The 16925-nt window shown below is 36.1% G+C and overlaps 2 protein-coding genes across 3 annotated transcripts; both read left to right on the top strand.

Moving 5' to 3' along the window:
- Positions 1-4793: 4793 nt before the first annotated feature.
- On the top strand, positions 4794-10039 carry LOC115985114 (glutamate synthase [NADPH] large chain-like). Its single transcript, XM_031108083.1, has 10 exons — positions 4794-5030; positions 5392-5482; positions 5622-6024; positions 6110-6916; positions 7316-7339; positions 7480-7695; positions 8185-8342; positions 9223-9352; positions 9626-9684; positions 9900-10039. Exons 3-10 carry the CDS (start codon positions 5842-5844, stop codon positions 10018-10020), a joined length of 1698 nt encoding a protein of 565 aa, XP_030963943.1. The 5' UTR covers positions 4794-5030; positions 5392-5482; positions 5622-5841; the 3' UTR covers positions 10021-10039.
- Positions 10040-12344: 2305 nt separating this feature from the next.
- LOC115983855 lies at positions 12345-16925 on the top strand. Of its 2 annotated transcripts, XM_031106688.1 has the most exons (5): positions 12345-12433; positions 13005-13085; positions 15671-15740; positions 15923-16036; positions 16120-16925. In XM_031106688.1, the coding sequence occupies exons 2-5, from the start codon at positions 13077-13079 to the stop codon at positions 16485-16487; spliced, it is 561 nt and encodes a 186-aa protein (XP_030962548.1). In that variant the 5' UTR covers positions 12345-12433; positions 13005-13076; the 3' UTR covers positions 16488-16925. The 2 variants fall into 2 exon arrangements, with proteins under 2 accessions (XP_030962548.1, XP_030962547.1); XM_031106687.1 differs by lacking the exons at positions 15671-15740; positions 15923-16036; positions 16120-16925 and adding exons at positions 13338-13451; positions 13535-14340 and having other exon boundaries at positions 13005-13155.

The following is a 16925-nucleotide window of genomic DNA, read 5'->3' as shown; positions in this document are numbered from 1 at the left end:
GTAAAATAAGAAATCCAAGGTTTACCAAAGGCCTTGTAGCTAAATTGACACCTCTCCATGTACAAAATACTCGAGAGTCTAAGGGGAAAAGGATTTGAGCTGCAGCATGTTGTAATTATTTCTCAAAAAAAAAAAAAATTAGGGTTCAATCCCTGCTTATACTAAAAACTTATTGATGTTTTGGTCTAATAATAAAAGAGTTATCATAAAAAATGAATGTTATAAATTGAAACTCTTTTAATTTTTTTTTTTTTTAATTTTAAAACTAAAAGCCCATAAATCACTTTAAAAAAAGAAAAAAAGAAAAAGCCCATAAATCACCATCCGCCCATAAACGCGTCTCTAACCAAACTTTTCCCACAAATTCCCCAACCGTACCTCAATCTTTTTTGTCTCCTTGAAGAGGATTTTTTTAGAAAATAACTATAAAATCTAAACAATATCATTAGTTAGCAAACGTTTCAAACTATTTTGGTTTCTAACAATTCGAGTTTATTGGAGTCGATTTGTGGGTTGTAAAATCCAGTTTAGGATACTCGATTTTCCTTTTTTGCAGTCAATGATGTGGGAAATGGGCGTACAGAAATCGAGTTAGATAACCTCGATTTCCATGCATACAAACCGAGTCCAATGCACTCGGTTTTTAGAAATAGAAATCGTGTTAAATAAACTCGATTTCCATGCATACAAACCGAGTCCAATACACTCGAATTTTACACATAGAAATCGAGTCCATTGGACTCGATTTCTGTGTATAAAAAACGAGTCTATTAGACTCGGTTTGTATGTATAAAAACCGAGTCTATAGACTTGGTTTTTCTACACAGAAATCAAGTCTGTTGGACTTGATTTCTATTTCTTTTGCCACACGTGTCTCTCAACAAAACTCTCAAAAAAACTCTCATTCAAAACAGTCTAAAAAAAACTCAGTCCTCCCACACTAACACACTTACAGTACTCTAAAAAAAAACTCTTTAGTTCAAAAAAACTCTCTCATTCCCTCCCACACTCACAGTGCATCACTCAAAAAACTCAGTCTCTCTCTCTCTCTCTCACTCTCAGTCCTCTTCAGCTCCGTCCTTCTCCGTCGCCGTTCCGTCGCACTCATCCCTCTCTTCAGCTCCGTCCTTCTCCGTCGCCGTCGGCCCTCCATCTTGCTCCGGTCTCTCACTTTCCGTCGCCGTCACCGTCATAGAAACGTCGCCTTCGCCGTCAGCGTCTTCGTCGCCGTCGCCGTCGCCGTCCCAACAAACCGCAGGGTATCATTCTCATTTGATCTCTTCTTTTTGGGTTTTTATATCATAGTATGATTTTTGCTTATTTTCTGTTTCTTATATGTTCTTTTATTTTTTTTATTTTTTGGGTGTAATGTGAATTGAGTTATTAATGGGTTTTTGGATTTTTATTTTTATAAAATGTTTATTATTATTAATATTATATATTTCTGTGATTTGAATTGAGTATGACTATGCACAAGTTATGCTTACCAATAAATAGGTACTAGCATTGATTGCTGGGATGACATGAGTTCTTATTTATTGAATTGCTGTTTGAACCTAGGGGTTTTTATCATGTGGCATTTTCAATGAACTTTTAACTCTTCACCATCTTGTGTGAAGTTGCCATAATCACGATATATGTTCCTTCCTAGCAAATAAATTGCTCTGATAGTTTTTTCTTGTCATGACTAGCATCTAACTGGGTCTAACGTATTTGTAGAAATATAGGAGGCAACTCTCCTGTTTAATATGACCTACACCTGAATAAAAACATCTCTTTAATCTTGGTTTTCTGTTAGGCAGTGAACGAGAGGGCAGGGATTTTCTTTATACATATGTACATATGTAAAGAATCTATTGATAGATTTCTCATCATTTGGAAATTAAAAAATTACGTTATTAACTGCTCATACAAGTGTAAATGGACTTTGCCATTAATGCTCCTCTTTCCAATTAATCGTTTTAGTTCTCAAATCAGCATATTTCTTCATTTTTGGCAGTTCCACATATATCATGATGCTTTAACTTTCATTAAATGTCTTATTCCTTTTTTTATATTGTTTTATGGTCTTTTGGTTTTATGGTCTTTGTTTCACAACTAGTGACGCCATTCCTGTATTTATAGTCTCTTTCTTATTGAACATAATTTTTTTTTTTGTGTAATTGTTTTGGCTGCTTTGTGCTTTTTGTATGTAGTCTTTTTTTTCAATAAAATTATTCTTATAAAAAAAAGGCTCTCCTAAATATTACAATATGAAATTCATCATATATATTAAAATGTCTGTCTAGAAATTTATTTTCCTTTCTTCCTTCTTTATATAAGCATAGAAATGATGTTCATCCATATATATACATATTTGAGGTGCTAATTGCATTTTATACCTTGCAGGAATAGGCTTGAAAAGGCTTCACAACATAAGCTTTTAGAGAAGGTAGTTGCATAGTGATATTGCAGGTAATGATTCTACTATGTTGCTGCATTTCAAATCTTGGCTGCCATGTTTGCTTTGTTACCTTTGTTCATTTGCTTTACTATACATTGCTGTTATTGAAGATTTTTTATTTATTTATTTATTTTTTTTTTGTCCTGGTATTTAAATTTTGCATTATATTGTCTTATTTTTAACATCTGGTTCTTCACTTCTTCTGCATAGTTTTCACATGAATCTACACAGGCAATGCTGCAATGTTGAAATGATTTTATGATTTCTTACATTATGTTTGGTAGGATGAAGTGTAGAAATGAGATTTTTCGTACCTACTTGTGTTGGGGTGGTAGGGTAAAGGCTTTGTTCACCATTGTACCCTGGTTTGGATGTTTTGTTGTGAGTTCAGACAATCAATTTTAGAAAGTCTTTTAAGAACCCACCCCACAAACTCCTCCCCCCTTTTTAATTTTTTCAGATCTTTTATGTAACACATAACTGTAGGGTCCATTTGGTAGGAGGGAAAATAGTAGGGCCAACTATGTGGGTAGCCCAAATTAATCAACGCGGATATGATTTTCCTTCATTCTTTTTGTCACCTTTTGTAAAACTTCATTGTAGCCCAAATTAATTTTATGAGTAAAGAGGACCATCTGCTTGTTGTCAAAATAAACTGAATCATTTTCTTGTTCATCACTTTCCTTGCCAATTTAACATGTGATTATATTACTCTTGACTCCCTAAACTTCGTGCAGTATGGCTGCTGTTCCTGCTCAGCTCCCTGATGAGTTTGGTCCTGGGCCCACTGACGATTCGGTGTTAAGGTTTATAAAAACACATCGAGCGTGCGCTGGTTGGGAAGGCAAGGTAAAAATTAAAACCAACCACCTGCTGAATATTCTCTTCTTATCCTTTTACATTATGTTGATTTTTTTTTCTTCCCATTTCTGAAATTTTAAGTGTCAATGGTATTACTAGCTTTCAATGCATGGTCATGCGCATTAGTTGGGTTAAGTTAGATTGGTTGACTGTTAGTGTGGGTGTACATGAACAAAGCAATCCTAGGTTCATAAGAGTTATTTTTGTTTGAAGCAATGTGACCTGTGATAATTTTATTGTTGCTTGGCAAGAAGTTGTTCAGGTTGTGGTTGTTGCAGTAATTTTTATTGTTATTATTGAGAACGCTAGCCTTTGCCTCTAGTTTCTTTTACTTTCCTCTATTTAGGTTGTTTATTTTCCATATCATGTCAAACAGATATGATCCTTAGGTTCCAAAAGCAAAACATAGAAGTTTATATTTAGGAATCCATTTGGAATTACAACTTGTGTAACAAACCTAGCTTAATGAATCATATTGAAGACAAGCTTTTGTCATAAATCAAATAAAATCCTTAAGGACCCTTTTCACTTGAGTTTCTTACTTGCATTAAAATACTTAGTTAAGTAAATTCAAGGGTTGGACAACAACAGAGCTTAAGGGAAAACAAACACAAATCAGCAACTATGACAACGAAATACAACCAAATTCCAAGATAGTTACTTAAAGCTTCTTAAATTAATGAAATAGCTTTAAGAAGCCTTTTGACTTTTCCTGGTTTAGAGGCAGCAATAGGCTGGTCGCATGGGAAACCTTTCATTACTAGACAAATGTATAAAATGCATTGCATCCTTTTATTTTTCTCCCGTTGTTGCTTTTTTTTTTTGTTTTTATTTTTTCTTTTTGGGGTTGATATTTTAAGGTCCCTTCATAACTGCTTTATTTTTGTTTTTTGGGATCAATAACTACAATCATATATACAAAGGTTATGGCATATTGCATCTCATCACCATAGTTCTATCATGTGCAGGATCCAGGGCCACTGAAATGCCGCGGTCGTAATGACGAGTTCCGAAAACGACGCCGGATAGTGGTGGATGATCGTATCGTCGACATTGTGAAGAGAGTTGGATTAGAGGGGCTGTATAGGACCCCAAGTAGAGAGATTGATCATAACCTGATCACGGCCTTCGTTGAGCGATGGCGGCCTGAAACCCACACCTTCCACCTGCCACATGGTGAGACAACGATCACATTACAAGATGTGGAGGTTCTTTTCGGGATTCCAATCGATGGTGAGGCAATTGTTGGAACAACTGACTTGACATGGAAAGATGAATGTCAGAGTCTGCTTGGAATTGCTACTAATGACACCACGCTTAAAGGACAAAGGATCCAAATAAAGAAGCTACTAGAAAAAATTGACGAAGGGTTGCCCGATGATGCAACAGAGGTGGTTGTGCATCAATATGCACGGTGTTATATCCTAGCACTCCTGGCAGACACAATTTTCGCCGACAAGTCTGGTGATAAGGTGCATACAATGTGGTTGCAGATGCTGAGGGACCTACGGAATCCACCTCAGTACAGTTGGGGGAGCGCTTGCCTTGCATGGCTGTACAGAGAGTTATGCAGGGCAACCGACAGAGGTGCTAGTCAGATTGGTGGGGCCTTGTTGCTAGTTCAGTATTGGGCATGGGTCAGATTCCCTTTTTTGTGCCCAAGGATGGACCTCCCACCAGATGGTGCATATGGCCCACCATTTGCACCTTCTCCATTGTCTATTAAGTAAGTCTCTTCCTTGACCGATTTTCTCTATTGGAAATAGATCCATAATTTTAAACACATTGTTAGACATAGAAAATAAAATTTTAACCTTGATATTCTTCTAATTGTGACTCATTAATAGGATTTTTATTTATGTTTTTTATATATCGTTTGACAACCACGGAGGTCATATGTTATGATTGATGTATAATATAAGTCTCATTAATTTTTAGCTCCACCACTAATCATATGTTTAGATAATCATTTATTAGTATAATCTTAGTGGTATGTACTGTTAAATTTACGATTGCCCATCATTTGTTGTTGTTGATTACTTCATATTCTCAATTCCAAGTATTGACTCCCTCTTTCGCAATTGTAGGACTGTGTGGGTTGTGAACACCTTGAATAGCCCCGCCGAAATCTGTCTGGTCCGGTACCGTCAGCTTTTAGATTGTATGCATCCAAAGCAGGTACCAACATTGTGTTTATTCTATTGTTTATGACTATTGTTTATGACTATTGTTTATGACTATTGTATTTATAAATGTAAAAGAGCTCATAGATATGGAACATTGCATAATGTGCTGCCCTTTGATTTGACTATTTTAGGTGGTGTGGCAACCATATGAAGCTGAATTAGCTCACCTGCCTGCGTTTTGTGTCGCCGGAAGGGATGTATGGACGGCGAGGGTACCGCTTGTATGTTTCTGGCTAGTAGAGAAACATACACCGGACCGTGTTGTTCGTCAGTTCGGGATGGTACAAGAACCCCCACCCCCCATATGTTGATACTGACGAAGCCCTTCATGCCATAGACTTGAGGGGGAAGATGGAGGTGAATTGGAGGGACAGACATTATGGCCATATCCGAGTATGGAATACTCGAGCACGATCTCTATGTCCTGGAGCACGACTAGAGGGTGATATGTCGTCTGCTCATCCATACTTCGATTGGTACGATAGGGTGACTTGGAGGTTCGTCGACCACACTTCGGCTTCACTTATTATTATGGTAATTGCTTTGACCTTTCTTTTCAATTTTTGTTGCGTATCAGGAACTTCAATATGATGTACTAATTGTATTTATTTACTTTCAGGTTGCCAGTCACAAGAAGTTGTTGAAACTTTATACAGTAGGCAGTCCTGAGTACAACCATATTTCAGCTATACTTAAGACAGTGGAACGCCTTCACCGTATAACTGCTCGACTTCCGTTGGAAGATATCGATGGGGCAAATCCAGAAGCGCCAGAAGATACTGGACGACCAAGCACGAGCTCAACTCGTGCCAGCCATAGCCATGGTCAGCGTGCTGCATCCCATCAGGTTGTCAGTAGGGCAGATCTCCCTCCACCCCCATGTGCATCTCCTGCCCCAGAGTTCCCTCCACCTCCACATGCATCTCCTTCCCCAGAGATCCCTCCACATACTGCTCATGCAGTTTCTGACCTAGATATCTCTCTACCCACTACTCATGCATCTTTTCACCCCGAGATCCCTTCACACACCTCACATACATTTTTTGATCCTGCTCATCTTTCATTTACTCCACCATCCTTTGATCTCGGCCCTGATTTCAATCAAACCCCTCCTGTCATGCACACGCAATCCCCATCGTACAACATTGGTCATATAGACCATGTACCGCCCCATAGTCACTCCATGTCATTCATGCCCACTCCTAGACTGCATATAGATCCCATGAGTACGGGCACTCACATTTCATTTGCTACACCATCCTCCCCCGCAGTTGTTGGGAGTCAAGCAAAACAACCAGCTGTGCATGTTGAGAATGAGCAGGTTGTTGGGTTACAGTCACCCCCACAAGGTCGACCTAAACGTACAATGAAAGCACCTCCTTGTGGGACAAGTGGTCACAAAGCAGGACACAACGCTGGCCCCACGGTATGACAAATCATTTAATGTAATAAATATCGAGTAACTACTGTTATGGTTGGTATTGGAATTCATGTAATCCATTGTTTGGTTGTAACTTCATCTTTGCAACAACATGAGGAGCCTCACGAAGGAGATGTAGTACCCCCTCTCCCACATACCAGACACTATACGAGACATCATAAGCGTAAAATGTATTAGTATTAGCATCCCATAGAGGTTCTCTCTCTCTCTCGCTCTCTGAAATCACTTTTTTATTTATTTATTTAATTCTTTTAATGCTTTCAAAACATTCCTAATTATTTGATGTGGGTTTATCAAGAAACAAAGGAGGACACTCGAGAATTGGAGTTTCTGACCCTAAGTGATGATCAGCACTTAGCTTAGAAAACACCTCACTCTTTCTAGGTTGGACCTGAAAATGCTTCACAGGTTTGTTAGGATCTCTCTTTCTGCCATATTAATGGTGTTTTTAACAATTAATTTGAATTGACTTTTAGGTAAAATGATAATGTAATGCTTTCAGTTTTCAAATTTTGAACTGCACGTTATAATTTTTTGCCATGGAGCAGGTTATTTTGTCCAGTCCCGTACTGAATGAAGGGGAGCTTGAGTCCTTGCTAAATGATCCCTCTTTGAAACCTCAAGTTTTGCCAACATTTTTTGATATTCGTAAAGGAGTTGATGGTTCCTTGGAAAAGACACTAAATATATATAGTGAAGCTGCTGATGAAGCTGTTCGAAATGGTTCCCAACTGCTTGTTCTGTCAGACCGTTCTGATGTGCTGGTAAAAAACTTTCGCCTTACCTCTGTATTCATCCTGAAGTTATCTTTGTTTTTATATCTCAATCCTTTTTTTAGCTCATTGAGAGTTTATATCTACTGTGAGCATGAGTTAAATTTATTAAGTTAAAAAGAATTATATTTAGTTAAATGACCATTGAACAGAAACTTTTCTAGTTCACTACTAGCATTATTCTGATCATACCGATGTTTGAACTTCCTGATTATTATTCGTTGTCCTGCATTTTTCTTGATAAAGTTTTATGGCTTTATAAAATATTGTATGTTATGAAAACGATTGCCATTTGTCCTACATGTAGTGGGTCATGTTCTAGTGTGTATGCATGAGTTTTTACGTAAACACACACACACGCACATATATATGTGCGTGTGTGTGGTACTTTAACGTAATCCTCATTAAAGCCTGGGAGGAAACTTTTTTGTGGACTGATTTTCTTATTTTCGAGCAATGCATTGTTCCTTTTTCTTCCAGGAACCAACTCGTCTGGCAGTTCCAATACTTCTGGCTGTTGGTGCGGTTCATCAGCATCTTATTCAGAATGGATTGCGAATGTCAGCTTCTATTGTTGCAGAGACTGCACAATGCTTCAGCACTCATCAGTTTGCCTGTTTGGTTGGATTTGGTGCAAGGTAATTTTTCCCTTGTGAAAATTTTTAAATAATGGATTTCTTTTTATTTGTTGAAAAAAATTAACAAATATTGTTTCTTGTTAATATTTTCTTAAAGCATTATTTTATTTGGTCTGATACCAGTTACTCTAAAATGTTCTCAGATAAATTCACTTTCTGTGTGTTAGTTGCATTATCTTAGACAATTTCATAGATCCTTTATAGTTGACACCTATGAAAAAAAATAGATCGTTTATAGCTGATCCCACTGTGAGAAGCAAAAAATTAATAATCAATATATATTATAATTTAATTATTGCAATTTTTTTTTAACTGCTTTAATTTTTTTTTACTTACAAATGGGGAGGGGGATTTGAACCCATACTCTCTCCATGGAGAGGAGCATACAATGCTACTGAGCCATGAGGCTCTTGGCATTTGTACGGCATACATAAAATAGAACAAAGTGTATTTCTGTAAATGAAGGAACAGATTTTATTACTTATAAAAAAAAAAAAGTAGGAATAGTTTCTTGAAAGTAAAGCTATAAGTTGCAGGGACAAGATTACTTTCTGGAAATGTCTCAGTAGCTGATTAAATCCCTCTAACAGTGTAGAATATTGTAAAAATGCTTTAAATGTATAATAACTCCTTTTTTTTTTTTTTGTTTTGTTTTTGCTAAACAATGTATATTAACTTCTGTTCCTGTTTTACATGCACGTTTGGTTGTGTTAATGCTTGACCAAACTGTCTTATGAAAAGATCTTAGAGGGTTCTACATCCCTCTGAATCAGAATCCTCTTCTTCATCTTGATTCCATTATTTGGGCTTGTTGATACTTTTATGTCTATTTTTTATCTTGAAAATGCTTAACACTATATCTCTTGAATTATTTTTTCAGTGCCATATGTCCATACTTGGCATTAGAAACATGCCGACAGTGGCGTCTGAGTAATAAAACCGTAAATTTGATGAGGAATGGAAAGATGCCTACTGTAACAATTGAGCAGGCTCAAAAGAACTTTTGCAAGGTCAGTACATCAATATTAGAAGGAATATTTTAGGGATGAAAATATTTTGCTGTAATTTTCTAATGCAATTCATGTAATATTGTTCCCATAGCGTGTGTTGGCCCAATTCAATCCAGGCACTTATGTCAAGTGCGTTAAAACTTGATGATTAATTTTAGTGAGTTCCACCTTAAGAATTATCCACTTCTGGTTTATCTGTGGTTTCAATAGAAAAAAATGTTGCTCTATTCCATTGCTTTACTATTTTATACTGATTGTTTCTAATTATTTCAGGCTGTTAAATCCGGTCTTCTCAAAATTCTTTCCAAAATGGGAATCTCATTGCTTTCTAGGTATTAACTCTTTTTATTTATTTATTTATTTATTTATATATATATATATATTTTGTAGTCAGTTATATAAGTTCTGCCACAATAATTATTTGATTTACATGGTCCACATTGTATGTTTTTTTGTTTTAAATAGGTCAGTTTACAGCTGTGCTTTTTAAGTTCATAATGTATGCAGTCATGTTGGCAACTCCACTTACTAGTTTCTGGTCTTATAGTTATTGTGGTGCACAGATATTTGAGATTTATGGATTAGGGAAGGAGATTGTTGATCTTTCATTTTGTGGAAGTGTCTCAAAAATTGGTGGATTAACTTTTGATGAGGTTAGCAAAACTTAAATGAAGCCCTTGGTCTTGTGATTGAATATATTTTCCTTTATATTGGCTTTAGATAAAGGAATTCATATTTTACGGAAAATCTAAAATGATGGGGTTTATCGTTCCATTATTTAAACTCCCACCAAATATTAATTTCCTTGTTTGGATATCATAGAGAAAAGGAACTAACATTCATCAGCTCTATGAAATTCTTGTTGGTTTAGTATATGCCTATACCATATAGCTTATTTCTGGTGGCTTTATTTGCTTAAAAAAGAATTTGAACAAAAGTAGAATTGTACCAAAAAAAAAAGGGTGTGGCTTAAAAAAGAAGCAAAATAAGCAAAGTAAAAAACAAAGCCTAACAACAAATTAAAAAAAAAAAAGTCAGTGAAAGTCAGTGTACTTAATTGTAATCCATACAAACTATTCCACTTTTAGTTAGAATGATGCAATTTCTTGTCTATATCTTTGAATATCTTTGAAAGCTGACAGCATGGGTTGTATTTGTTCATTTTGCTTTTGCCTTACCTAAGAACGTCTTGAAAGTCTAACTGTTCTAAAATTGCTCTTGTAGTCCTAATTTATATCTATCCATTAGTTTCAAACTTTGACATTGAATGGAATGGAATGTACAATAAGCATAATTTATTCTAGAAAGGGGTCTAACATCCTTATTTGTTTTTGTATGAATCTCAATGATTAGGCCATCAGGTAATTTATTTTGCAATGTGTGCCACAAGGATTCACATTGTCCCATTGGAGAGAGGACCCAAACACTCGACCAAACTTCAGGCAAATTATACAGATGCTCTTGCATTATCTGTCTACTATTTCACCACCAGAGCCCATTATCCCTCCTCGGATATATGCTGAAAAATATACTGTGTTTCCGCCAGAATCTCCTGGTACAAGTTCCTTAATGGCTGCAAGACATGACTCAGGGGAAACCCCAACATCCAACATAGAAGACAACTCTGTAGGTTTTTTCAGTTGCTTTAGACATTGCTACTGATCCCATATAATAATTGTTAGTCAAGTTCAATAAACTAAAGTCTCAGATATTGCAAAAATACTACATCTTACTTCAAAAAAAAAAATTGTAAATTTGCTGAAACTTAGTTAGTTTAGTAAGTTGACATAGGAAATTATGTTGGAGCTGATGTTATGGTCAAGAAGCCTTCACTGAGTTCTGGAGTTGGGGTTGCTGAGATGTTGTTTGACTTGTCTCATTGTAAAATAAGCTTATTTGGTCTGTGATAATATTTTTTTTTTTATCATGAATACCTCCGGTGTACTAGAGTGGCACTAATGTAATACCTGTTTTTTGTTCACTTTGCTAATTATATTCCCATTATACGTATAAAATATTCCTTTCCCATGTATATGAAAACAAGAGCTCCTATCAGCAGTCCTGGTTAATAGGCAGCAATTTTGACTAAATATCTAAAATTTTCAGGCTTAAGCAAGGGAGAAAGCTGAAAAAGAGGGATTTGAAGTAAGCAATCCCAAGACCCAAAATTTGGTGGCTAACACAAAGGCCCTAGCAGAAAATGAAGGGGAGGGACTTGCCAAGGTTACATTTCTTTTACTTTTGTGCCTTGATTTATCCACCCCCTAGCTTAAATAAGTGTTCCTGCTCAGCACACTGTAATTCATCTTGATTATTACAGCACAGTTGAAGAGTTGGTGGAAGTGGGTCCTGAAAAGTTAAAGGAGGTAAGGAGTTTTTTTTTTTTTTCTTTTTTATAAACCTATAGTTGTAAGACTCCAGAACATATGACCTTACAAAAGTAATTGTGAATCATTTTCCCCCCTAGTAAAAGATATAAGGTGTTAGCAAAAATTGTAGGTGTTAGTTAGCAAAAAAGATATAAGGTGTTAGTTAGCAAAAATTAAAAGATATCAGCTTTCTTTTTTCTTTTACTGAATGTGATGTTTTACCAAATAGAATTGGTTTTGACTGGAGAATATGTTATGAACCAAATTTGACCTCTTTATTCATATAATTGTTAGTCTCTAATATCTTCTCAGTTAAAAAAAAGGAGAGATTTGAAGAGGGATTTCATGATAAACACAGGAATCAATCCAAGAGAATTTTTGAAAAAATAGAAAGGAAAATACTAAAGCTAAATGTGATTGACCTCACTTTAACAACATAATAAATAAGTGTCCGAATTTTTTTTTTGCGATTGCTACATATCAGTTTGTAGGATTCAAATAGTAAAAAAAAAAACACTCACCCTGTTGTCTTGGAAAGATAGTTCAATTTCAGAAAGATCAGGTTGAGCTTCAAGTATTGCTTTCAATGAAGGGATGATATCCTCCTCCATTAACTGAGGCAGTGGCTTGGCCGTAGCTTTTGCTGGAGGTTTGGCCTTTGCTGGAGCTTCTTCTTGAGCTGTCTTCACCTCCTTTGTTTCGGCAGCCACTGGTAATTTCAAGACATTTGTAGTTTTCTTGAATTGATTTAACTTGTACAATTTAACTGTTACAAATTATATAATATTAGATGAGAATGCAACTACTTACCTGTAGAAGTAGACGATTCTTGCACAGCAGACCAAGCAACCATGTTTCTGTGATTAGTTACTAATTTACATACCCTCTGCAAATAAAATAAATAAATAAATAAAAATTCACAAATATGCCTATCCTCCCTCTGGCCATCACAAAATATAATTATTTTTTCAACCATTTAGTTGGAGATCAATGTAAATAGCTCATATTTAATAAAAAAAATAAAAAAAAAAGGTGTATAACAACGGAAAATCTTGGGAGAGGTCAGTATAATTTTCCAAAATGAGAAAACTAGCTGATGTGGCACAAGACAAGCGGCCTAATAATTGTGTCCACATATTAGAGTTCTACACCATATCAAATTTTAGATGCCAAAATGATGTTCTCCATATCCCAGAGATCCTCTTATCTTTGCCAAGTTTCAGTATTTAATTTTGTTCTCCAACTGGGTTTATCTATAATTTTTGTTTGTATTGTAAAATCAGGAGATTATAAGGAAGGATATTATATTGGAGTGGAAGTAGTTGAAGGTGACCCAGAAGCAGAAAAACCATTTTATGGTCCAGGCTGAGATTCATTGCGGACAGGCTGAGATCTGGAGGCAGATTACTGCTGCTGGAGACACTTGTACTGAAGGTATTTTCTTGCGCATGTACACATTTGCTATGTATCCTACAATTACTGCCCTGCCCAGCCCAACACCCCCCCCCCCTCTCACCCACCGTATCTTTATAGTTTATGTTTCTCTTGCTTTGTTGTTGCTAACTTGCTGCTTGCCCTTATCAGTTATCTGTTAATATATATATTTTTTCTTCCAGTGACAGATTGTATAAGTCAAGTTTTAGGACTTCATATTCTGGGTTGGTTGGGCCGGCTTGCTTTCCTTCCTCCTCGATGTTTATTAGTTCTTCCACCTCGGCCTCTCTCTTGCGGTAAATACAGATTACATTCCATTTGTTTGGTTTTTTTTCCCTCTTTCATCTTTGGTTGTGACTCTGATTCATATTTTTGGCAGGTGTTTTCCCTAATTTTGATTCCATATTTGTTCCTCGAGATAAAGATGTGTCTAATTGTGAAGGCTCTGCTGACCTGCATCATAGCCCTTCAATTGTTGAATTTGATGAGACGTCATCACAAATATCTTGTCGTGACGCTCAGTCTTCGAGTGAATTGTCAATCCCCAAGAGTCCTCCTGCTTTGCTAAAAGGTAGCGTAACAACTTTAAACGTGGATGTGCTTGAGCAGACAGTGTTGCCTCTTCAAAATCAGCTTCTTACCCATCTTGAATCAATGAATCTGCTTCAACACAAGTCCATGACACAGGTGGTGGAATCTACTTTTATCGTTTTGGATCGTCTATTAGTTAATTATACACCTTTTTAAGAGCGTGTGAAGGAGTTCATTGCCTGTGCATCATCATTTGCTGATATAGAGTAGTCCATCAACAACAAACATTCTTTTCAAGAGTTGATGGAGCGGTACCATAGTGAGAAAGTAAGGTATATAAGCAAAGTGGCTACTATAAGCAACAATAGTGTAGCTGTGTAGCATCTATCCATTTTGGCTATATAATTTGATTGTTTTTTATATGTAATTTGTCACTTTGTTCCATCCTTGGTTAAATGGATTGGATTTAGCTAGATCTTATGTATGATCGTATAGCCTCTTCATAATCAGTATGTTGGTTTGCGTAGAGCTTTGTATGTGAATTGCATAGCTTGTACAAGGATTTTTCTATGTACAGCTTTTAAATTATGTTGAGATTTACCGAAATGATACTAATTTGATAAATAAAAGTCATCTATTTCACCTTTTCTGTTCCATTGATGCTTCTATCAATCACAAATTGTTAGAATTTATTTTTTCCTTATAAAATAACCAATGTTTAAAATGGGGAAAAAAATCAGACAAATGGGAGGTTGTAATTGATATATTTGATAGACAATAATCTGTTCACTAGATAAATGCATAGTCGGGTTTGCATGGATGTTGAGGTGGGAAATTTCCTACGAGTGTCTTCAGAAATAAGTGTTTCCTTGGGGTGTTTATTGTTTCTCTTTTTGGTTGTTTTTTGATGAATGAGCATGATTGCACTGATGGTACTGACCAAGCTTCAATTGGAAGTTGTAGCATCAATGCTCAAAGCACGAATAATCAAAGGGTTGATAATTCATTGACAATATTTATTACCCCTTGAAGGGGAAGGGAAGGATGTGTGTGTGTCTATAGCATTCAGGAAAAATCATAGTTAAGAATTGTGAACATTGGGTTCAATAAAGGCTTTTTATGTTTTTTTTTTTGGGAGCAAAAGAACCCTTACAAGTAATATTCTCCCCTAAAAAATAAAATAAATATTTATTTTTATTTTTTTACCTAAATAATGAGGCTATTGCATTTACGTGGAGCTCTCTTGCCATTTCTCTTTTTGGTCTTCTATAATTAACTATAATAGGAGGAAAAAAACAACCTTAAAATTTACAATGAAACATTAGGGAAAGAAACAAAATATTTTCCAGGGATATTGGGAAAGAAAAGGACCACCCACTTGTTGAACACATCTAATTTGGTTTAGTACCACAACCTGTCCTGCTAGCATATGGATCATTTCTTTCATCTTGTTTTTACGTACTTTATTTGTCTATGGCAGCGGCTTTAGTAAGGTAGTAGTTCTACTGAGATAACTTGAATTTTTTTTTATTGCTTTCTACTTGACCTCGATGGCTGTCCCTTCTTCTCCATGTGGCAGTGGTACCGTCCAGCTGAGAAAAGACAATATTAAGCAATAGCCAATAGGTGTTCTTTCACTTTATCACATTGTGAAAGATTCTATTAACAAGGCCAAGACTAGTTCATATATGAAAAAGGGGATGGAGATTCCCAAAACCCAATTCTCCATTTAGCTTGTCCTGTAGTCTGTAACTGTAAGGTTTGAAGTTGAAGTTTGGTACAGTGCTACCTTTAATTCATTGAAAATTAACCGTCCAAGTCACACATCACTCTGACAAAATTTGTTCCTGGCCTGGATATATATGTACTGTTTAAAGTTCATTTCAGTAAGTTAATTCAATCATCACAATTAAACTAGTGAGTAGTAAGCAATATAAACTACAAAATTGTGGGGATTTAAAATTGAAAGACAAAATTAAACCAGGCTGAGATTCATTGCGGACAGGCTGAGATCTGGAGGCAGATTACTGCTGCTGGAGACACTTGTACTGAAGGTATTTTCTTGCGCATGTACACATTTGCTATGTATCCTACAATTACTGCCCTGCCCAGCCCAACACCCCCCCCCCCTCTCACCCACCGTATCTTTATAGTTTATGTTTCTCTTGCTTTGTTGTTGCTAACTTGCTGCTTGCCCTTATCAGTTATCTGTTAATATATATATTTTTTCTTCCAGTGACAGATTGTATAAGTCAAGTTTTAGGACTTCATATTCTGGGTTGGTTGGGCCGGCTTGCTTTCCTTCCTCCTCGATGTTTATTAGTTCTTCCACCTCGGCCTCTCTCTTGCGGTAAATACAGATTACATTCCATTTGTTTGGTTTTTTTTCCCTCTTTCATCTTTGGTTGTGACTCTGATTCATATTTTTGGCAGGTGTTTTCCCTAATTTTGATTCCATATTTGTTCCTCGAGATAAAGATGTGTCTAATTGTGAAGGCTCTGCTGACCTGCATCATAGCCCTTCAATTGTTGAATTTGATGAGACGTCATCACAAATATCTTGTCGTGACGCTCAGTCTTCGAGTGAATTGTCAATCCCCAAGAGTCCTCCTGCTTTGCTAAAAGGTAGCGTAACAACTTTAAACGTGGATGTGCTTGAGCAGACAGTGTTGCCTCTTCAAAATCAGCTTCTTACCCATCTTGAATCAATGAATCTGCTTCAACACAAGTCCATGACACAGGTGGTGGAATCTACTTTTATCGTTTTGGATCGTCTATTAGTTAATTATACACCTTTTTAAGAGCGTGTGAAGGAGTTCATTGCCTGTGCATCATCATTTGCTGATATAGAGTAGTCCATCAACAACAAACATTCTTTTCAAGAGTTGATGGAGCGGTACCATAGTGAGAAAGTAAGGTATATAAGCAAAGTGGCTACTATAAGCAACAATAGTGTAGCTGTGTAGCATCTATCCATTTTGGCTATATAATTTGATTGTTTTTTATATGTAATTTGTCACTTTGTTCCATCCTTGGTTAAATGGATTGGATTTAGCTAGATCTTATGTATGATCGTATAGCCTCTTCATAATCAGTATGTTGGTTTGCGTAGAGCTTTGTATGTGAATTGCATAGCTTGTACAAGGATTTTTCTATGTACAGCTTTTAAATTATGTTGAGATTTACCGAAATGATACTAATTTGATAAATAAAAGTCATCTATTTCACCTTTTCTGTTC

Source organism: Quercus lobata, chromosome 4, assembly GCF_001633185.2.
Source record: "Quercus lobata isolate SW786 chromosome 4, ValleyOak3.0 Primary Assembly, whole genome shotgun sequence".
Taxonomy (NCBI): Eukaryota; Viridiplantae; Streptophyta; class Magnoliopsida; order Fagales; family Fagaceae; genus Quercus; species Quercus lobata.
The sequence above is the reverse complement of the archived record's forward strand: the minus strand, read 5'-3'. Positions and strand labels throughout refer to the sequence as shown.